The sequence below is a fragment of the Galendromus occidentalis genome, unplaced genomic scaffold, assembly GCF_000255335.2.
Source record: "Galendromus occidentalis unplaced genomic scaffold, Mocc_1.1 scf7180000076600, whole genome shotgun sequence".
Lineage (NCBI taxonomy): Eukaryota > Metazoa > Arthropoda > Arachnida > Mesostigmata > Phytoseiidae > Galendromus > Galendromus occidentalis.
The window spans coordinates 261,323-283,643 of NW_003804589.1; the positions used below are offsets into that span (position 1 = coordinate 261,323).

Consider the following 22,321-nt stretch of genomic DNA (forward strand, 5'->3'; position numbering starts at 1 on the left):
CATATATTGAGCGGAGCTCACAGTACTTCGATCCGTAATTGGAATGTTGAGAATCACGGATTGAAAACTCCAAACAAGTGAAGGTTCGACGGAGCAACTCGGAGCAAGCACCAGGCTCATCACCGGACCTCTCTCACGAGAGGCGAGAGAAAAGATGACTCCTGAGGCCAAAAGGACGAACGGGGACGTCCGCACATTTCAAGACGTAATCCGCCTCGATTCGGATGCGGTTTTCAGATCGACCTTGTTTGATCCCGCCAAATCGCTTTGGAGCTCACTGCGTTCCGGATCTTCGCCTCGACGCGATCCACTCCTCGCGAGACTCTCGCATACGTCCCTGAATCGGTGTACCCTATGTCATTATGTTCATTGTCTTGCTCGGCCATCGAGGCGCTTACGATGTGCCATCTTTCGTCAGCGAATCCGGCCGACGAGGACTGAATTTCCTTGATGTTCCTGTGGCGGTCCCTGTGCTGGACGACAATGTGCCCGTCTCGAAGTAAGACCGCGATGTGATTGCCGTGCTTGCTGTTCCGCAACATCGCCAAAAGACCCGAGTGGTGATGAGCCTTGACTTCAAAACGAATGCTGAAATCTCGTCGCCACTGGCTGACCTGGAATGAACACCCATCAAAACCAGATTATTATATTGTACATCATTCAAAACCCCCGAGAATTTCGGAAGGAGGCGAAGAGAACGTATAATGGCGACGAGACAGACCTCGATCGGATAGGAGATATGCGAGTGGACAGATTCTCCGAAAGCCATCGCGTTCGGCTCGAAGCTCTCGTGAGGTACGTTGTTGCAGCGGCCCACTTTCGCGGTGTCGTGAGAAGAGCTCACGGTGTGCCAGTGCTCCGTGATTCGTTCTTCCACGAGGTCCTCCTGTTCAGATAAAAAATTCCATACCCGTGATCGCCGGAGCCTGGTTATGACATCCTCTTGGCTATTCCCGTCACCAGCGAAAATAGAGTACGAGGAGGCTCCTCTACGGAGGTAATTCCTTGGCGTCCCGAAGGAGCTGCGCATATGAATAAATTCATACCTCATGGTCGATGTAACTCTTCATCTCCGCCAATTCCCTGCCGATCTTCGCGTGCCTATGATTGATTGGGTCTTCGAAGCCGACTATGTTATCGTTGAAGATGACATCTTTTATGACTCCCTGGAACGCGGTGGATGTCGCGACTTGGTGCGCTGTGTTGAGATCGGTCCTGCATCCTCCAAGGAATAGGCCACCCACGTCACCGGGAGCCATGATGTCTCCGATACCCTGAAATGAATTTCCCGTGTCACAGCGAATTAGGAATAACCCTTGTTGAGACGCTATATCTAATTCACTTACTGCTGGCAGACGCAACGCTTCCCGGGTTCCGAAGCGACCGTCATCGACATTGATGGAGATTTTTCTCGAAACCCGATGCACTGACACCGTGTGCAGCCGGCCGTCGTTGTAAGTCTCCTTGGTTCGATATTGTACCTCGCCATGGTTCTCGCCGACACCGAATTTGAAAATCAGATGTCCTTCCTTCAGTGAAACAGAATAGTAATTCTGAAAGAAAAACAACAACATGGAGCTTGAGTCTTCTCACACAATCAGAGGTCGGAGGAATGACCCCGAGACAATAAAGGTGATACAGTCCATTACATCCCGTCGAGATGCCTTGGCTCGGTCGGCACCCACCACCCGACTCCCAGTCGAACATGTCTGAGTATCCAGATAGGAAACAGCTCGTACAATGATTACGAACGTGACGCGCAACTCACCTCACGCAGGCTTCTATCGACGTTGGATCGCGTGAGGAACGTGCTCAGCATGAGCAGACCGTCGGGCTTCTCTGTAGCGAAGGTGAAGCCGAAGTTTCCTTGCTCGAGTAGCTTGTGGCTCTTCAATTCCACGTAGTTGCCTAACTTGCCGTCAAAGCTCACCGCCGGAATTTTCTACGATCGGAGAGAGATTTATGTCGTAGGAGCGATGAGGAATCGCTGGTGGGAAAAAGGAAATAGACGTTCGCTCTTCGACGCAACGACTCAATCGAGCGAACGGGAATGAACGAACCTTCACTTCGCAGCCGAGTTCGACCCCGTGCGACGTCTTCATCAGATCAACGCCGGACGAATACAATTGGGTGTCCTTGATACATCCGAGGAAGGCGTCGAGAATCACCCGATCTGAGAATCTTGCCGACGGGAAAACTGGTGGCATTCCGCCGAAGTAGAGCTTTGCCTGTCGCAGAGACGGCAGGGCAGACTGGGCCGACGGGCGCATTTGCTCCGTCAGCCTTTCGGGATATCCGTCCTTGGGTATCACTGAGAGGATGCCGTCGAGTTGATTCTTCTCGGCAGAAACGACCGTCCACTTGCCGTCATTGTATCTGCGCTCAGTGTACACCTCGAGGTCGTGCTGACCCACCCGGAATCGAAAGACCACATGTCCATCGCGGAGGAAAATGGCGAAATAATCGCCAACGGCTCTGTTGGGCGCGAAGAATAGGAGTGCGTTCTCATCGAGAGTCCGGAAAGCGAACTGTACGAAATAATTCTTGTCGCGGTACGTCGAGGGTTGATCAACGATCGAGTATCCGCTGCCGCTGAACTGATACACCCCTGGAATATTCAAAATCGATGAGGCAGTATTCGAGGATTCCCCGAGCACTTCCAGTCGGAAAAGCCTCCGTCTCCCCTCAGTTTCGTCGAGTGCTGTTCCTGGTCACTGAGTTCGTGGTGTCGAGCTTCTCTTCCCTCGCGGTCGTCACGATGCGGCTCCATCGTAATGGAGCCTCCAATGACTTCAGAGAAAACTCAGAATCCAGCACAAACCTTGTTTAGTCTCCTTTGTGGGACCCTCAACGCAACCGCCGCAGCCCCTGTTGGAGTGGAAGTCCCACAGACCAATCTGTTTGCCATCCACTTTGAGACTAGCGAGACAGCCGACGAAGTTATGGGCTACCAACTGTCTCGAGGCCGTGATGTTTGAGGGTATCGAGCCGATACTGTAGTACGAGCTTGAGTCTATGACCTGCTGACCGCGTTCAGGACTAGTGCTTCCTATCACATGAAAAGATCGAATCACAAGCAGAGATTAGTATTATAGAATGGAATCAGCGATATCGAGCAGTCGAGCTCGCTCAAGGGCGTCCCCGTGCGGCCGAATACTTTATCCATGGCCGCTTGTGTAATCAACAGTCCGATTCGAGAATCCGATGAAAAAAAAATAATTGGATAGAGAAAGACTTTAAGGAGGTATAGGAAGAGATGACGGAGAAGAAAATTCGTCACCGTGCCTGGAGAGCGATTCCTCCGGAGATACTTCCCCCCCCCCCCGAGCAGGTTCGGCCGTGATAACGTGTTAGTAGATATAAAAATGAAATTGAGCGTAGTCGATATGCCAATTTTCGTACCTCTCGCCATCAGGATGAAATTATCCTTGCGTCTCTTGACGTAGAGCGAAACCACGTTCCTGGTCCTCTCGACGACAATGTCGTACCAGTTAGGCTCTTTATTGTATCTGGTATCGGAATTATCGATCCGCAGCTCGTTCTCCACAGAAACGGTCTCGTCGCCGATGTTCCAACTGCATTTGATTCGTCGATTGACCATTTCCACAGCGATGAAGTCATTCTTGCCGCGCGTGTTCGCCGCAATGAACAACAGACTGTTTGCAGCTTCGGAGCTTATCGAGTAAGTCATTTCGATGGTTGTCGAAGTCGGGAAATGCATCTGAAGGGGAAACGCTTGTTCAGGAGAAAGACTTCGCCCCACGCTCTCGCCGAACAGCGAGTGTCGACTCATCGGCAGCAGCTACGCAACGAGCCAGAGCGCTAGAAATGCACCGACACGCTTAATGGCGAGGCCGGGTGCACATACCATCGGTCGGAATGTTCGGTGACAGACTCCGTTGTCTTTTCCATTCAGGGAAACTCGGATGCTGGAGGCTTTCTGTCGGGCGTTGAGGATCTTTCGCCGGAGGGCGTCAAGGTTCGCGCCGAACTCGATTTCTTTTTCCTCGAGGCGCTTGACTTTCTCTTCAGTAGCCGATGTCGCTTGCAGAACTCGTCCAATGCCGCCCTTAATTTCCTCCAGAATTCTGTCGATATCGTCTGGAAATGGACATTGATACCGCTCGATAATTGCATTCGTCTGTGTTCGGTCGCTCTTTCTTAGAACAGCCTACGACTCGGCCCCGGAAGCGCCGTCCCAGCTCGAAGTTTCCTTACCGAGTCCCGCCGATGATCCGCCGTAGAGCTCTTCCACTCGAGTTTTGATGATTTCAATGCTCCGCACTAAATTGGCCACGCGTTGCCGAGTGAAGGCCACTTGGTCTTGGAGCGTCTTATATTTAGGATCGTTCGGGTCCCACTCGGTGAACGAAGTTATTACTTGATCGAGTGGTGGAATGGCCTTGAGCAACCTCATTATTTCCCCAATGAGAACATCGGCGTCCGAGAGCAACCTTTTCTTGTTCCGGAGCGAATCGTGCACTCCGGGCAACTCTCGATCCTTGAGATTCTTCGCATCGGCCAACAATGCTTTGCTGATTGTCAACGATCTCTCGGCCATTTGGAGGAGACTCTCGCCTCCCCTAGGATGGGATTTTTCCCTGGCCATTTCGAAGGCAACTTCGGCGTCACGAACTGCGTCGGCGGCCGCCCTGATCTCTTGTATCAAGAGCTGGTAGACTTTGGCGGCCTCTTGCGGCTTGAGTGATTGCAGAGCCGTTTGCTGGAACATTCTCGAGATGCGATCAATTTCGGCAGTCATCGCGTTGGAATGCGCAATGCATTTCTCCACGTATTTGATTCGGTACTCTGGGTTGAGTCGGTAAAGAATGGCGCGTCTTTTTTCCACTTCGTCGGATCTCTTCACGATGGCCGTCGTCAGGCCAGGAATTTCGTCGAATTTCAGCTGGAGAGCTCTCAGGAGTTTCCGGATTTCCGTCAGTAGAGTGTCGGCCTTAGCGATCATACCCGTGGTTTTACTGCTAGCCTCGTTGATAGCAGCGATCATCCTCTGTGGATCAGGATCGAACGTGAGAGCTCAACTCGGGGGCTCCGAACCGAATGGAACGAGCGCAGGAGATTTTCGGTGGGAAAACGAGAAACTTGAAACCCCACTCACAATTAAGGACTGGAAGACTCGCATTTGTCCATCAATTATTCCAAGAGCCTCCTTTGTCGGGTTCTGGCCTTTCTCGATGATCAAGGTCAGGGCACTTTTCAGCAGCTCTTGCAAAATGTTCAGACGTTGCAGGAGTCTGCAATCAAATAAATTGAGGGCCTTATGATTTATTGCTCCACAGAAGCTTGGGCCCTCTGGCGTCGACTCCAATTATTGTTATTGTTCGGAGCCCGACTCGTGAACAGGGGTTTCAACCCTTTTCGGCGGGAGAGATTCCGATGCTCTAGGCTAATCGAAAATCAAAGAAATAAGCAGGGATTTTCGCTGATGTTAACTTACGCTCTCAGGGCTCCCTCATCAAACACGGCGTTTCGGATTCGATCGATAAGTCCGTTCGCCTGCCTGAGCTCTCGTAGAGCCTCCTCGGGGAGCGGAGCCACTTCCCGTCGAACCGATAGGATGAACTCTAGCCAAGCCTCGGCTTCCCGGTACATCCTCTCGACTGCGGACGTCGTGCTTCCCGGTCCGAAGCCGTACTTTTTCATGAGTTCTACCAAATCTAGAAGGTTCAACGACGAGCCAGTGAGACCGAGCGGTGGAGGCAATTTGTCCGAATGCCGTGAATCGATCTCCGATCGGGTCCAAAAAATTGTCGCAGGTTCTTACGCTGTACGAGTTTGTACTCGTCTTCGATCTCGACCCTCTGTTTCTTGTGGTGCACCTCGATCTCGTGGAGGTCGCTTCGCACCCGGGGAATTTTCTGATTGAAAATTGTTTGGAGCTGGTAGTTGATGGACTGGATGCGGCTCTCCAAGTTTATGGAAAACAGGGACTCCCGGAGAATTCCTTCGGCTTCCTCAATCTGACCGCGATAGTCGTCCATAGCATTTTTCGTGCGCCGCAAGGAATCGCTTAGACGAAGTAGATTGTACCACGGGGCTTTGAGGAGCTCATTAATATCGATATGGTTCAACCAGTCGAACATCTGCTCAATATCGTTGAGCAGCGCTCCAGTACAGGTGTCATCGCAAGCTGCAAGGCGCATTGGGATTCAATAAATAGGTTCTTGCAGAGAGAACTCCGTCACTGCCCTCCGGTGCACTCTCCCGACGATGTCGGTCAAGTCAACTCACATTTGCAGCCGAATTCTGTGAAGACGTGCCGTCGTGGACAAACCGTACAATCCCGTCCCGAGATTCCAGGAATACAGGGACATTGACCGTTCTTCTTATCGCAGACTCCACCCTGGATTGTTCCGTATGGATTGCAGTTGCAGGCCTTGCAAGTTCCGTTCACAACGTTCGGATCACCGTAGTAACCGTCAGCGCAGCTAGAAATCACGCCATGCTCATTAGAATTCCCGACATCGCAGCCCCGACGCTGGTCCGCTCTCCCGACCCCGGATTCCTCAACGCCTTACATTTCGCAACGGAGTCCCGTGTATCCTTTCTGACAGTTGGTGCAGACGTATTGTCTGAAGTCTTCCCCACGGTATTCACAAGTGTCGGAAAACGAGTTGTCGGGTCTGGGACACGCGCACGGATTGCAAGCGATGCCTCGAACAGGATCTCCGTAGAAACCGGGAGCGCATTTTTCACAGTGATCTCCCACTGTGTTGTCTCGGCAGTTCTGCCAGAAGAAGGGGAAAAGGTGAACCGATACGTCAAGCTTTCCTAAAGTTAGATCTTGTCTCTAACGGGTACGATCCGAGTCCGTATCCTCCGCTTGGAACACTTACGAAACAGACTCCGGTTTCCTTGTCGCACTCGCTAGCCATTCCATTGCACTCGCAGGGTTCGGCCCAGCCGACGAGATCGAGTATGTCCTTGCTGTCCAGGAAATTTGGCTTGCGCTTGCGATAGTAGCCAGGCGCAGGATCCTGGCACGAAGACGCGGTGTATTCCCGGGGACAAAAACCGAGCTCGACTCCGTAGGCGATTCTCGGCAAAACTCCTGATATGATGCCTGAACACCGGAGGTAGTAGGGATGTTTTTATCCGCCACGGGCTAGAGGATATTCGACCTCCTGAATGGGAACAGCTGCCTTCCGGGATTCGACAATCTCCTTACCTTGCTCTTCGGGGACAGCGTACTCCAGGACGACGTCTTCAAGACTCGCGAATTTCACGTCCGAGCCTTCTGTTGCTCGTATCATCCAATGATCGATTTTCTGCAGCGCCACCATCAGCATTGGTCGAGTGACGTTCACCCGCGGATTATCCAAGTCCATCCATTCGTCCTCGTGAAGTCGCACGCTGTAATGTCCGTTGCGGAACGGTCGTTCCTGTTTCGGTGGTTTGTGCGCGAGGCGTAAACGGAAGTTCCCGAAAAGTACAACGAGCGGATGGTTATCCAGCACTCTCTCCGGGAACACGTCGCTCGATTGAGATGTTTTCTTGAATTTCAATAGACCGTTGTACGCGCGAACTTTGTCCCCCAGGAACTGCTCCGGCAGTTCCCAGTAGAGAGGCTTGCTCAGCATGAAGGGCACTTCGACCGTGACCGTGGTTCTGTTGGTTGTCATCGGAATGTGTGTGAAGCCCTCGCGCGTTGGTAGAGGTTTATCTCTAGATCCTCCAGTCCTGAAAGTCACTTCGTACGGGAGGACCATCGATTTCTCCGACCACACGAACGGAGACTGGGTACACTTGGGGGGATAAGTGCGTCCGAAAACAAAGCACTCGGTACAACCTCTCGGATTATCGTATTGCAAAGCGAAAGCTCCTGGTTTGCAGGTGTCGCATTTTGTTCCTTCGACGTTCTCCTTGCAGTGGCAGTAGCCGTCGTCGTCACAGCCGCAAATGCCTGAGAGATTAAAATAGAGTAAAATGAGAAAATAGAAGACCACCTATCTTCCGGTGTGCGCCCACTGAAGGGGGCGATCCAGAGCTAGTGGGGGGCTCTGGAAAGGCTCTTCTTAGCTCACCGTTTCGGCACTGCTCGGGCTTGGTTCCCTCGAGGTTACATTCGCATCGTCTGCAGTGGGGGAATCCATAATGGCCGAAAGTGCATTTGTCGCACTTGACGCCTTCGAAACCTTCTCTGCAACGACACTGTCCGTTCCCATCACAGTCGACGCTCAGCGATCCGACCGAATTACAATCGCAGGGTCGACATCCTTCCTGCGGTATGTAACCGAAGTAGCCTTCCTTACAGCGCGAACAGTCCGGTCCGCCTGTGTTTTTCGGACAGATACAGCTTCCTGTTTCTTCATCGCACACGTGTCCCGGTGCGTCGCAAGGCTCGCATTCTGTGCGATGAATAATAAATGTGCAAACGGTTAATCTCGAAGCGTCGTCGGGTAAGGATGTAAGTCTCAATGCTTGTTCGTTCCTATAATCCCTTTGCCTGTGGAAAATGGTGGATTCTGAGATCGTGTGGTGTGTCACAACAATTATTATGGACGAAAACTCACTGAAACAGCCTTGGGGACCGAACTTGCGGTGGTTCGGCAAACAAACATCGCATTTCTTCCCTCCGACGCCGGGCTTGCAGATACACTGTCCGGTCCGAATGTCACAGGAGGGTCCCGACGCTCCGACGGAATTGCAATTGCAAGGTTCGCATCCAGCCCCGGTCTGAATGTTCCAGAAACCGCTCTCGCACTTATCGCACCGGCGGCCGATAACATGTGGATAGCACTTGCATTGACCTGTCTCAACATCACACTGTTGCTCGTGGGATCCAGGCGCGTAGCAATCGCAGACTAGAGAGGAAAATTTCTTTCAGCTCGGGATCTCCATACTTTCGATGGCGATGAGCGAGATACGCACCCCATCCCTCTCCCCCGCGAAAGTCTCAGATCATCCGCTTTTCGGGAGCTACCTTCGCCAAACTCACATTTGCATCCTGAGGTAGAAAACCCGTAGTGAAGGTCTTTGCATTGATCGCAATGCTGTCCGAAGACTCCCTCTTTGCAAATGCAGTGACCAGTATAGGGATCGCAGACGGTCGAGTTACTTCCGATGGGGTTGCATTTGCACTCGATACACTTCTGAGCGATGTCTCCGAATCCGACGTCGCATGTTTTACACGTACGGCCTCCGAAACCAGGATGACATTTACATTGCCCCGTGACGGGATCGCATTGCATCTCCGAAGAGCCAACGGGATCACATTCGCACGCTGTCGGGAAAATGCGGTCAATTCATGGGATGATCGTCCATCATGTTGCTCGAGAGTCGGAGAAGAGCGAAGGTATTCGTACGTATGCGTACGCGGGAAGCAATCGGCCAGAAGCAACATACCTTTGCAGTCGGGTATTTGCGGATTGCCATAGAAGAGTTTCTTGCATCGACTGCAGTTCCAACCGTCCGTATTGCCGAGACAATAATTGCAGTAACCCGTGCGATGATCGCACCAACCTTTCCGGCTTTTGTCGACATTGGGACCGCATTGGCAGGGAATGCACTTGCCTCCCGGAACGGTAGGGTTCCCGAAGTAGCCTTCCGAGCAGCGCTCGCAATGTTTCCCGGTGTAGCCGGGCTTGCAATTGATGCACTCGTACTCTGCGGAAACGAGAGACTGTGTGTATGACGCGCGAAAATTTCCGAAAAGAAGGAAAAAGTCGATGACCCGATCGGGAGGTAAGCCCACCTGTCTCAGAGACTGATTTACAGCCGTCCGCGAAATTATTGCTCGGGATCGTCAATGGACAAGCGCAAGGTTTGCAGTCGTCCTCTTTGCCGATGGTCGCGTCTCCGTAGAAGCCGAACTTGCACTTCTCACAGAAAGTTCCCATCGTGTTGTGAAGACATGGTCCGCACTGAGCCGTATAAGGATCGCAGCGGTCCACATGGTTGTTGCACGGACACTTTTCGCATATGCCCTTGACAAGCGTGTTATTAACTCGGCGGTATCCCTTGGCGCAGAGCTCGCATGAAAGGCCCTCGTAGCCTTCAGGGCAGAAACAGTGCTCGAGGAAAAGAGCTTTTTCAATGCTGTTCACCTCGGTAGAGGCTACGGGCATCGAAGCATTGTGCAGCCTTGAATTCGAAAACGCCCGTAAGCAAGCTTAACTGGCAGAAATATTCCGACGTCTACTCCGCTGCAAGTAGAACCCACCATCCGGCGTATTGTCCTTTGTGATAACGAGCTCTGACATAGAAGTCTTCAAGGTCGTAGAGGATCACGGTGAAATCCTCGCGAGAGACCGGCTCCTTGCTGAGCTCCCCAGTGTCCGGGTCCGACACGTAGTAGAATCCGTGTTCGCGGAGAGGATTCTGAATGTGGTACTGCGCTTGTTCATCCGTCGGCTCTGTGGTGAATTACTTGCGTTTGGTGATGTTCAGATCGAAGCTCTTTTTTTCATCTTCGCATCCAGAGCTACATACGGACATTGCCTCGAATGGAAAGCCGCTCAACGGTATCCGAGATAGAGGAGAGATCCCGCGGAAAAAAATATTGTACTCACTGACATCGGCAGAAACCGCTCCGATCAGTTTGCCGTTCTTGCCCCTGAGAACAATATCAGCCCTCTTATCCAAGAAACCTCCCTCCGAAACGTCTCCTCTCGACGGCTCGAACGACACTTTGACGTCCGGGGCAGCTCCGTAGGAATTCATCTGGAGATCGAACAGATCTGTTTCAGCGCGGGACACGGACTCGGATCTTCTGCGGGCGACTATTTCCTCTCCTCGATCGTCGCGCGTTGTACGTACCTTCGCTCCGACGTATTCGCGAGGTGCTTTCCAATACAGGATTTTGTCGGCAGGATTGAAGGTGGCCAAGTCCAGGAGAGCCTCCCTGGTGGCTCCAGGGAAGTCTTCACTAGGGTGAGTGGGTAGTTTTTGTTGATTGTTCAGATCGGAGACCTCCCAGTGGGCGGGCTCTTTCTCGATAATCCTCACGGGTAGATCACTCTCTTGACAACGATTCGTGATACCGAAACAATAGCATTCCGCGCATCCGTTCGGATTGTTGAAGTTCAAGTTGTAGAAACCTGCCTTGCATTGATTGCAAGTGATTCCTTTCACGTGCGACTGCAATGAGGAAGAATCCTTAATTCTTTCACATTGTTCGATGTGTACAATCCACTGGGGACGGATTCCAGACGGATATTCTCCGACGCCTTACCTTGCATCGGCAGTCATCGGCATCGCAATCATTCACGGCAGCGCCCCGGGGATCGCAGCTGCATTCGATGCAGCTTGAACCGCTTTTCCGATATCCGATTTCACATTCCGTGCAATCTTTCCCCGTGTACCCGGTGGCACAGATACATTCGCCGGGCTCCTGAGCAAATATTCCGCCATGAGACAAATATTTCCGTGCTCGGCGCTACAGCCTTGTCGATATCAAAGCTTGGAGACATCTCCCTATGGACTCAACGTACGCGCCGATCGAAGGAATTGTCCGGAACGCAGTCTCCACTCGCGCCGTCTTTGCCGCACTTGCACGGTATGCAATCGTCATGGGGCAGCATATTTGCCGTCCTGTAGAATCCTGGTTTGCATTTTTCACAAAATTGACCGGCGGTATTGCCGGTACAGTGAACACACACCGAGTCCGCTTGTTCGTCGAATCTGCATTCCGTTGCGTGACCGTTACATTCGCAAGCTGAAATCCAACTCGAGCTTTACGAATATTTCTAGTTTCCCAGTCCTCTCTGAAGTCTCTCGACGGTCCATCTGACGGCCGAATAATTTCTGAGAGCTCTGGTCCTAATGGTCCAACAAGCCTGCGCAAAACTCACGAGTGCATGTATCGTTTCTGACCCACGGCTTGGCGGAGAATTTAGGACAGCATTGATCGCAGTGTTTGCCGCAAGTATTGTGCTCGCATTGGCACCTCATCTGGCCTGAATTCCCGTCCGGTATGCATCGGGAAGCGTGACCATTGCAGGCACAACGACCTCTGATTTCCACGTCACTTATGGCATAGAAGAACTGAAGGAGATGAGAACAAATAATGGCACTTTAGCTCCGGTTTATATGCCCATACATGCCTCTCACCTCCCGTGTCGGCTCTGGCCTCAGATTTTCCGCGAGACTTACCTCTTTTCCGTCTTGACCGAACTTGGTGGGAGAGGTCACGGAACTTTTCTCGCCTTCGGGGGTACTGGCCAACAATTTCTGCATTCGAATTCGGATATACCGAGCTTTCATGAATTGGCGCAGAGTGTCGCCGTTTGCGGCTTCCCCAGAGCGACCTTTGGTCGTTTCAAAGAAAGCCATCTGGTTCCCTCCAGGCGCCGAGAAGTATTCCGTGCAGATAACTTGGTCGTCCGTCTGATACGACGGGAAGTCTGAAAATCGACAGGAGTTTCGTCATGTTATAATCCGCGAAGCAGGTTCACGCACTAGCGGAATGAGAGTCGGACGAAGACGTTCCGTACCGGGTGTTGGGTTTATCCTGTACGCTTCCCAGCATTCCATGTTGGAGATCGCGTGGAATTGCCAAGGCAGAAATGTGACACCGTCTACTGATTTCTCCAAGATCCAGTTTCCTGGTCTGTTGACTTTGTGGGCTTTGAGCACAACTTCAGTGATCTCGTAGACCTTGAGATTTGCAATCGTACCCATTATGCCCAGCGTGATTACGATAATGAGGTTATACGATGCCTCAGGTATGCTGCCGTAGAAAGGTCGTCAATTATTATTGCATATCGAGTTTGGTGGAAAGGCTCTACCTCATTGAGATTTATGGTGATCGTAACGAAGTTCCTCTCGCCCTCGTGCAATGACGGACTCTGCCACCAAGTATCCCTCCGACCATCCAATATATCCTGGACAGCATGCCGATTCTGATTGCTGTCGCAAACCTTACAGATTGACCCGAACTCAGCCGAGTAGCAATAAGTTTCTGGTCTGCTCTCCCCTGGAATCACGATGTTAGAGTGTGACTCGTCATTGAGATGCTCCAATTGTCCGCGGAACCGGAACAAAGGTCCAAACCACTCACCGCACGTAGCATTCGCTTTCGCATTCGCTCGCAAGTGTAAGTCTTGAATTTCTGGGTACAGCGGATAGAACGCCTTCGTCGAGGCAAAACCTGTAAAGCAAGAATCCTTTTGGTCTGACCGTGTCGGCACGCATGATCAACTCGAACGCTCATGCCTAAGCAATTTCGATTCTGAAGTCGGCCCGAACAGATGTTATCGATGTCTACTATCAATGAGAAAGTATTTCGCAACTTCGAAGACTCCGCAATCGAGCGGATGAGCCCGAATTCGAGGAACAGTTCGAATGTCGTGTGAGCTTTTTTCTAGTATTCGTGATTATATCCCCTACTGAAGCTTCTGCACGAGATTCGGTACTTGTCCCTGATAGGCCAGAATTCCGGTGCTCTCGGGGTTTCCCTCTCCCCACCAGCTTCCTGAAGCATTCTAGATCGCTTACACAAATAAGAAAACTCGGGGCATGGACTCGTGTCGGCCACCTATCGGTTCCCCCAATTTAAGGAATGCTCAGCCCTTCGATTCTGCTCACGATGACATCGTCGAAGACTCCCGAAGCGAGCGCTTTTATCGGACTGCAGAGTCTATATACGGCGCTGGAGCGCCCACGCAAATCCTGCTCAATCGAAACCGCTTTCACTTGACAACCCGGTACAATATCGATACAATGTGTCCTGATTGCATTCCAGGCGACCGGAACAATGCATGCAGCGCCTGATCATACCCAAAATTATCAGACCCCCAGCTCTCACGTGAAAAACCTTGGGAACTCCTGGCATGTGAACACGGGTCGTTTCGGAGAATGGTCGAGGAAGGAGGCTACATTCGGATAATCGCTAAGCCAGGCCAATGGCTTGAATTCTATGGATACTGAATGATTGCCCAAGAGCACGGAGCCCGAAATATCCACGTCAGAAATTTTGACAGCTGACACATGTGCATCTGTTTCTCGAAATCGCGCCGGAGTTACATGGACGATTCAGGCGATTCATTCGGAGATGAGGAGCGATTACGGTACAGCTGTCGGTAATACATCAATGATCGGCAGGTGAATTCAAGAAATCGGTGATTCCCTTTCCCGGGTTCCCCGTCAGTGGATTCAATATTTCCAATTCTCTCGGAGCAGAGCTTGCGAGCAGATGCTCCGAAGGGATTTCATGGGGAAGGCAATGACAGAGAAGGGCGCGCGTTTATCTGCTCAGATCGGGATCCGGACTACGCCGGAATCGGAAGGTGAACTCACCCGTGATAAGCACTAGAAACACTAAAAACCTCCGCGTCTCCGGCGAGCGCATCTTCCTGCCGGTCATCTCCCACCCCGCCGAAGTAAACTCTGAAGTTTCGGATCCAGCGCATCGGCGCTTCAGCGAGCGTGGGAGGTTTCGGCCCAAGAAAGCACACTGGAGAGGGCGAGCGTATCTGAAGACGAGGGTGAGCGAGGCTCAACTTCGTCAGCTGATCTGAAAAAACATGTGGCATCGATCTAATAAGTGAGCGGTGGCTTCTCCTCCGTTCCCGGATATTTACGCTTCCCACAATTTTTTCTCCCCCCCCCCCCGCAGTCGCCTAGACTTTCTTGGGATCGAAGATGCAAGTTTGGGATGAAAATATTTTCTGATCGTGTCCGCGTCGATGATTCCTGATATTATGATATCGCGGTCATCATGCGCTGCTTCCAGTGATGAGGATAATCTCCCGAGCACAATGTTCATGTGATCACTGAACGGTTCGAATACATCTCGATGAGACTGGCAGCGCTCTCCACACGAGTTCTGGCTTCATAGCCAGAATCCGTGTGGCCAATGAGCAACTCTGCTCGTTCATTCCGCTCGGAAAATCCGCGAGAGCCATCATCCCGAGTTACGGGGGAAATCTTCTTCGAATCGGATTCTTCTCTACGTCCTAACCCGCGGACTCGGAGCGCGGAAAATGACCTCCGTTCACACCGAGGAGATACCGGCTGACGGACAGGAGCAAGGCATCCCCTGCGCGAGGCAGCAAGGATGTGCAGCTTGTTTTCAGTGCCGGACTTCGAAATATCCACGGAAGAATGGCGCTCTCAGGCAGGAAATTCCATCAAAATGGAGAACTCGTTCATCCGAGCCATAAGGAGCTCTACGATATGCGGAACTTTGGCTGAGTGCCCGCGCAGCGAAGGCCGTCGGAGACAGTTACCTCGGTTTAAAGGGGATTCCTGAGATTTCGACGCAGAGAGCGGGGACACCAGAGCCAAGAAAGCGATTCCGGACAGGCAGTCTCGATCGGTACCGAGGAAACCTCTCTCGTACGATCGTGAGCAATCAGCCAGGCGTACGGTCAATCAAACCGATCTCCACACAGAATGAATCAGAGGGAGAAAGAACTCCGCCGTCAGTCTTCACCGTCGACGCTGCTATATAGATGCTGTAGGCGAGACTCGTTCGCTTCGATGACAGAAGCAGGATCTCGATGATCTCACACAATGCTGGATGTGCCTGTGTGTGTTCCGCTCCCGGCATTCCCCGTTTCGCAGTTTCCTCCATGAGCCGCCGTAAATAAAGAACCGAAGTTTCGTCGATCCTGGAGCTGTGGCAAAGACACCGATGAGGCGAGTGGGACTTCCCCAAAAGCTAAAGATTCCCCGGCTGATGAGAGGTATGACCCGCGAGGGAAAAGCGTGAGTTTCCATGGAGAGCTAGGGGAAAACACAGCGCTCTCTTTCGAGTCCTTGGCAGAGATTGTTGTTGAGGACACCTAGTTACCCGTGAGTAGCCCCTGGTTTCACGATCTGGACTTCGAACAAGGCCTGCAGCCAGGAAGGACGATCTTGGATTGAGAGGGTCTCAGTATCCTGATCCGAATGGCGGGACTCCTCCTCTCGTTCTTGGTGGTCGGCACAGAGATGATTCCACCCTGTGGAACAGAAAATAGAATCGTTCTCGACGATTCTGAGCCGCTGAATATATCCTCACAAGTGTCAGACCTGTGGAGGCATCTGCCGTTGAACAAGAGCGAGTTCGCACATTTTTCGAGATACACCCCCAGTATCGAGCTGCCCCCTTACAACGAAGTCATCGGATGGACGAAACGTAAGCTGCGCGTCTCAGACAGGCTCTCGAAAGTGGCAACTGCTCATTGCAGTCACGTCGTTGCAGGAATGTGCCTTAATGAAACTTCCGCCTATCAACCCTTCGGTTACGTGTGGGTCCCTTCGGGACAAGACGTGCCTTGCAGCTCGTACTGCGGTCGGGGCAAAAAAGAAGCGTTTCTCTTTGACGGAGTCTTGAACCACGCCCCGATCGCCACCAGGCGATGCGTTACCCACGGTTCCTCTATCCCGAACGGGAGATGGACTTGGCGTCATTCGCATGAGCACCGCGGCAGATGCGCCTGCAAATACGGCTTCTATTACGCCATCATGCTCGACGACTCGGGCCAACCTAAATGGGTGTGCAGACGAGAGAGTTCACATCGGGCGCGCCCAGGTAAGAGATATATACGTTGCGATCCATGATGACGAAGTCGGGCTGGATAATGGGCCGGTATGATGTTCCTGGTTAATGAGGAATATTCACAAGTCGATATGCCGCCGCAAGCTTCTCGGGAGCGCTTCGTCGCGCAATTTCTGAGCGGAAAGTGCGCGCTCCAGGCCGTTTCCCCTTCCCGGGAGAGAACGCTGAGGCATCGCTGGTCATTTCTCGCTGAGGCGAAGATTGAAATAAAGGACCGTCAGGACGAATTCCATGAATAGAATGTTTTCATTCATGTGACACCAATCATCGTAGCCGATAGAGCAGGGTAGTCTGAAATTTTATTGCGCGCACTAAGTCTTCTACAGAGGAAAAGTCGAACGCACACCATCGATGGATGCTTCCCATGCAAATAAATGTGCGGATAAGTGTCCATGCTACACACCCCTGCCCATAATCGCGAGACTACTTCCCGTGCTGATTCGCAATACGGCCGTTGGATGGCGCTGACGCATGCCCAAAACAAACGAACAAACCGTCGTTCGGTCGATCATCAGCACTCGACACTCATCACCACTCGACACTCTGTTTTTGTGTTTTTTCTTCGACCAAAACTGTTTCCGTTTCTGTTGTGGACGTTCTTCGAAATGAGCTGGGCGCGTTCTGTCTTCTCGGTGGCATGTCTCGGCCTCTGTCTCATGACAGTCTTCAACCTGGCTGTTGTGTTGAGTTTCCCTGACTTCGAGAAAGCCGGTCGTCCGGTTTACAGAAGTCGATGTGAACAAGCCTGGGACCTGGCTTGGGATATCATGTTGATCGTTGTGGCATTCTTCCTCCATTACTTGTTGAACTGCATGGACTTGTTCGCCGACTACAGCACAAGCAGCCAGCGATGCCTATACACGATCTTCACCGCAATCATCACGCAAGGTGTATTGTTCTACTGGCGGAGAACCTCTGACTTCAACTTGTGGACCCTCACCGATGTCACTGATCCTGCGAAATACTTCATTCTACTCATTCATGTGATGTCATACCTGCAGCTCATCGCGAACTCAGTCTTCGATGAAGCTATCGAGACCTACGGCTTCAGGAACTGGTCGACGAGCACGAGCGAACACTCGGATTTTGAAACCTCGTCGTATTTCAATAAATCCCAGGAGCTCGCGCGGCTCGAGGGACGCCTGCCCTCGAGTGGAGGTTTGTTGACCCTGGTCATTCTGTTCCTTGCGTATCCCGTGATGCCGATGGAGCGCGCTCTCGCATCCCTGGTCTTGATTTCCTACAATTTCTGCACCTCGACTCTCGACGAACAGGACTATTTCTACGTGCGGAGGCATTTCTTCAAGAAATGGGATGAACTACTGAAATCGAACCGATTGTATGAGTACACCGCCTCCGCTTTCTCTCAATCGACGGGTGCTGCTTCGAGCGCCGTGGGTCCCAAGAGTTTCGGATCCGCGGCCGATTATCCGCTATCGAGATCATCCTCCCAAGAGAGCTTCTACGTTGAAGAGCTTTCGGCTAGCGTCAGAGACCGAACCACGACAAAGACTGCAACGAGACAATCTTCGAGTAGAACCGAGTCGACGCGAAAATCAGCCAGGAGCAGCCGGAAGCTCTGAGTTTATGACGCGACGCTCTGAACTTGTACAAGGGAGAGTTCCTTTCCCGATTTTTGTAAAGTGCCTTAAGCCTCAAAAGCCTCGATCTCGCGTTAGAGTATGTCGTCGACGTATCCGATGTGGAGCGTCTGAGACTTCAAAGTAGAGTCTGAATATTCTGTGTTGACAGAGCATGTTTACATGAGACATTTGTTATCATTCTAAGCCCGGTGTCGCTGACCACGACTTATTCACAACGATGATATACGTAAATATATCTAGAGCGGATGTCCGAAAAGAATCAGTTTCAGCGTAATCGGTTGAAATGCCTCAAAACTTCACCATGTTGCTGATATTTCAAAGACGGTGAATATGGTGGTCAGATGAATGTTTATATCTACGGAACGTTTCTCATAGCGAGAGTGCTGTATATTGTATCACAGTCGTAGCTGGATACGAATTAGGACTCGCATGTTCGTCCGAACTCTGGCTCCGTTCCCGATACGCCCGAAGAGGGACTCTAGAAAGACTTCGGAGCCGAAATCGAAAGCGCCGCGTTATTCAATCGATCGTGTGGCTCCATCTTTCATGAAAGATGGTGTACATAATATATTTATATTTTTGTACAATAAATCCCGGAACCTGGTCCTGTACTCTCATAAAGACTGAAGCATGACATCCATGTCTCGGCGTTCCATCCTGAGCCATCCCGATTTATTCTGGGCATCGTCAAATCTATCGATACTGACTCATCCAATAGGGTTCAATTAACAATCCGTGCGCGACACAAATTCGTAGGAGGATCGAAGTTGCCGTCCCCCGGAAAATAGAATTCAAGTTTGTTCTCTTAACGTCGATGATCCTACGCGGAAGTCGATCTGTGGCGGATGAGTATTCGCAACGAGTAATTTCATGCTTGCCGGCGTGTCAGCCACAGACGGAAGCGATTCCCGCAGGAGGTCTGTCTGGAGTCACTCCCCGCCACTCCCTGCATTCGTGACTTCGAATCTTCGGAGATTACAGCTAGGCACTTGAAATTATAAAAATTTGAGCGTGAGGATATCCTCCATGGTGGTATCTCGCCGATTTCCCGTGTTCGATCCGCCCACTGCTTTCTCTTCTGGACCGAATTCGAGTCCCGTGTGGAAATTTCCCCTCTCGTTGACTGGATATCCTTGGTCACTTTTTGAGATTCAGAGGGACAGGGATTCGAGAGGGGACCTCGGCGGAGAGAATATGATTTGGGTAAGTAGTCCAGCGGCGACTGACATTTCGACATGCGCTACACGAAGTGATTCAGGAGGAGCCAACCGTAGCCAAAGAGCGTCCCCATGATCCAAACTTTCATTATTATCGATATTCCACTCCACGTAAAGCAGAAGTAGCATAGGGCTATAACGCTTATTGCTAGGACGATCATCTGCCTCGTATGGTTCAGTGGTTTCTGGAGAGCTCCGCCCGGGAATGGTTGCGTGTTTGTGGGGTCGTCATAATACTTGGAGAGCAGCCTGAAAGAGGAAAGGCGTTAATGGAGTCGCTCCGTAAATTCATCGGCGACAGTGGGTGAAACATTCTCTGTATACTTCGCCATTGATATGAGGTGGAAGCCGGAATATGTTTCTCGTAGGGGAACTCACTCTTCCTTCTTAAGGAATTGGTTCAATATGAAGTCCTTGATCTCGGCCTCCTCTTTCGGTATGTCCGCTATAGGGATCCTTTCCAGATGTACATGCACGACTGGACAATCGCCCGTGAAGAGAGCTTGAAATATAGGGATGGATTTCCATTACTTACTACACTTGGCGACCGACAGGGGATCAGCCAATAAGCATCGGGATATATCCTCACGGCTCTTTACCGATCAGAGATGGCGCGCCGACGCGCTTTCCGTCGACCTTGGTGTTATCGTATATGACTGTCAAATCATACAGAGCTTCGACGTTGTGACGCATGTAATCGATTGTTGCACCAAGACCACGCGTTCGAGGATACAGTACGTGATTCAACTACAAGATAGATGAGTTTATCCGGTGCAGAAACCACGATTCCTGCTCGGTCTCCGACAATCTCTGGGACTCGAGTTCGCCAAAGGTGATACCTACGTATGACGGTGAGCGAGGACTCGTGAACTTACCCGTCGAAGAAAATTCTTGTCCGCGAATTTGTGACTTTCCTCCAAAAGTTCGGGTCTATAACGAGTTCCTTCGGGGAAGATTGTCACAATAGTCTGCAAAAAATCGTGCATTCAGCTCACATTCTTCTGACGAGGGCGGGAGTCTACCGGGAACAATAGTTGCGCCGATTAGAAGATGACCTACCGAAATTCGCTTATTTTGGAGGTAGACTAGATTGCGTCTCATCTTCTCGAAATCGCAGTTCTTCCGATTGACATAGATGCACCCGTGGTGATAGAAATAGAACCCGTACAACGGGAACAATTTTATGAAGTCTTTCATGAAGTATCGCATGTGACCGACACAGTTGAACCTCTCGGCCACTGAGTTGTTCATGATCCAATCACCTGCGATCGAGAGGGTCGCCCATGAGATTTCACTCGATTCCGGTCCCGGGTATTGACTCATGCGTAGGTATACAAGGTAACTCACTAGCTGTCTGATGATTACTCATAAGCAGGAAATTCTCTCTTTTATCCATGATGTCTTTGAAGTCTCCGTAAAAATGGATTTCGAGCCCCGCAAAGGTTTCGGCCAGAATGAGCGCGAGTCTCTGATAGTACTCGAAGATGAAATCATCACCTGCGAGGGAATATTTCCAGTCGAGTTGAGACCGACCGCAGATCGGCATCAGGTGGTAAGGTACCCTCGGTGGCTGAATAAATTTCGACTGAGCATACCTCTCTGATAAATATGAGCTGGTAGAGGCAGACTGACCATCCGCCAGATGAACCATGCGATATATAGCGGGCCTGCCGTGCCCAACAACACGAAAAGGTTGAAATAGATGCGCACCCATTTTAACCTGTTTGAATCGACGAGGATCATGTTAAGATTGTCCGATTTCGCAACGATAAGGCAAACACGTGGAACCCTTCCGAACTGTGGCTCTCGCGAGCTCAGGCTGCTCCACGGTGCGCGTACGATTAACAACAAGCTCTGAGAGAGGAAATCCTTGCAGAGAGATCGTTGGCAATCAAAGATACCAAACCGATATCATTCGTTTTGAAACGTTTCTACTCACAAGACGCTCTGGAACGTCATTGAAGATGCTGATCCGCAGTCGGCCTGAGCGCAATCCATCGTGGCCTCCATCGAGAGCCGGCCGTGGAAAACGACAGTGAAGATGACGAGGCTTCGTGGCGATATTTGCTCAGCAACCGCCACGGAGTGCTTTCACGATAGGAGGAGCTTTTCTGTCATGGTTCTAAACACCTTCAGAGGAAGCATGGGTAGCGCTGCACGAACTCGCGTTGTTGTGGTGATCTGGTGCAGATCCTCGTAATCGAATAGGATCAAGGGATGATTCTCTTTACAGAGCTTCTCTGGCGACGGTGTGTCAGCCAAATCTTTTATTCCCCTTCAAATCGATGTTGACGTATTGATTGAGGGCAAGACTCGCTCACGGGGTGAATTCGCGCTCTGACACAGCTAACTTCGATACAAGGAGCAGCTGCTCCGTTACCGGGAAGAGAGCAATCCCTGCATGGTCTGGCCGAGGAATCTTGGACTCGTGGAGTTCCACCTGAAGTTGCATGGCAATCAGCTGAATTTTCCCAAAACACTAGCGGTCTGTAGTCTCGGAGGAGTGGAGGTCGCCATGTTGCATTTTCGCTCATGAAGGAGTCTGCTCTGAAACCACTATAGTCCTCGAGAGCCGAGGCTCTTTTCCAGGTTGAGCGCCACCTAGCGAGCGTTTCTCGAACACGGTGTCCAAGGGACCTCTGCGATCGAAATTCCTGCGCGCTTGTGGTTGTAGCTTCAGGAGGAGGCGTACGCTCAAAGTTCATGCTCACACGGACGGGAAATATTTGGAGCGGCTGATTATTCGATTGAGGTTCCCCTTCTCTTCCGGTAGTAAAATGAACGGAAATACTCGCCTCGCGAACCGACGAACGAGATCGGGCCACGGAGGTGATCTCCTCCCGGAAGAAGTCGATAGCCTCGAAAGACTGCAAATTTTAACTTTGGGACAGAATATCGCCGGCGAGCTCGATGATTCTGTTCCATGAAAGTCATGACGAGAAGTCTCGTCCGGATGCATAAACGAGAGACATACATTTACCAGAGCATAGAAG

At 51.3% G+C, this 22,321-nt stretch overlaps 2 protein-coding genes across 2 annotated transcripts in view; both read right to left on the reverse strand.

Annotated features, from left to right (window-relative positions):
• The window catches only part of wb (wing blister), a 16,376-nt gene extending 2,050 nt beyond the window's left edge, over positions 1-14,326 (reverse strand). The window contains exons 1-33 of the mRNA XM_029110503.1: positions 14,260-14,326; positions 13,022-13,111; positions 12,750-12,937; positions 12,456-12,618; positions 12,115-12,365; positions 11,814-12,006; positions 11,454-11,677; positions 11,195-11,353; positions 10,780-11,100; positions 10,533-10,683; positions 10,184-10,376; positions 9,716-10,104; positions 9,367-9,627; positions 8,960-9,244; positions 8,535-8,825; positions 8,046-8,369; positions 7,190-7,924; positions 6,858-7,084; positions 6,540-6,748; positions 6,253-6,449; positions 5,786-6,151; positions 5,459-5,678; positions 5,120-5,255; positions 4,219-5,011; positions 3,869-4,101; positions 3,403-3,721; positions 2,822-3,049; positions 2,061-2,608; positions 1,769-1,942; positions 1,347-1,553; positions 1,047-1,274; positions 722-886; positions 399-614 (exon numbers count right to left, since the gene is read on the reverse strand). Coding sequence (XP_028966336.1) covers positions 399-614; positions 722-886; positions 1,047-1,274; positions 1,347-1,553; positions 1,769-1,942; positions 2,061-2,608; positions 2,822-3,049; positions 3,403-3,721; positions 3,869-4,101; positions 4,219-5,011; positions 5,120-5,255; positions 5,459-5,678; positions 5,786-6,151; positions 6,253-6,449; positions 6,540-6,748; positions 6,858-7,084; positions 7,190-7,924; positions 8,046-8,369; positions 8,535-8,825; positions 8,960-9,244; positions 9,367-9,627; positions 9,716-10,104; positions 10,184-10,376; positions 10,533-10,683; positions 10,780-11,100; positions 11,195-11,353; positions 11,454-11,677; positions 11,814-12,006; positions 12,115-12,365; positions 12,456-12,618; positions 12,750-12,937; positions 13,022-13,111; positions 14,260-14,326 — 8,751 coding nt within the window. The remainder of the gene's footprint in view (positions 1-398; positions 615-721; positions 887-1,046; positions 1,275-1,346; positions 1,554-1,768; positions 1,943-2,060; positions 2,609-2,821; positions 3,050-3,402; positions 3,722-3,868; positions 4,102-4,218; positions 5,012-5,119; positions 5,256-5,458; positions 5,679-5,785; positions 6,152-6,252; positions 6,450-6,539; positions 6,749-6,857; positions 7,085-7,189; positions 7,925-8,045; positions 8,370-8,534; positions 8,826-8,959; positions 9,245-9,366; positions 9,628-9,715; positions 10,105-10,183; positions 10,377-10,532; positions 10,684-10,779; positions 11,101-11,194; positions 11,354-11,453; positions 11,678-11,813; positions 12,007-12,114; positions 12,366-12,455; positions 12,619-12,749; positions 12,938-13,021; positions 13,112-14,259) is intronic.
• Positions 14,327-19,191: 4,865 nt separating this feature from the next.
• LOC100901055 (1-acyl-sn-glycerol-3-phosphate acyltransferase epsilon) lies at positions 19,192-21,356 on the reverse strand. Its single transcript, XM_003739899.1, has 8 exons — positions 21,268-21,356; positions 20,924-21,048; positions 20,676-20,825; positions 20,388-20,590; positions 20,204-20,296; positions 19,928-20,075; positions 19,707-19,830; positions 19,192-19,577 (listed from the first exon to the last, which is right to left on the reverse strand). The coding sequence occupies exons 1-8, from the start codon at positions 21,336-21,338 to the stop codon at positions 19,352-19,354; spliced, it is 1,140 nt and encodes a 379-aa protein (XP_003739947.1). The 5' UTR covers positions 21,339-21,356; the 3' UTR covers positions 19,192-19,351.
• Between the last annotated feature and the right edge of the window lie 965 nt (positions 21,357-22,321).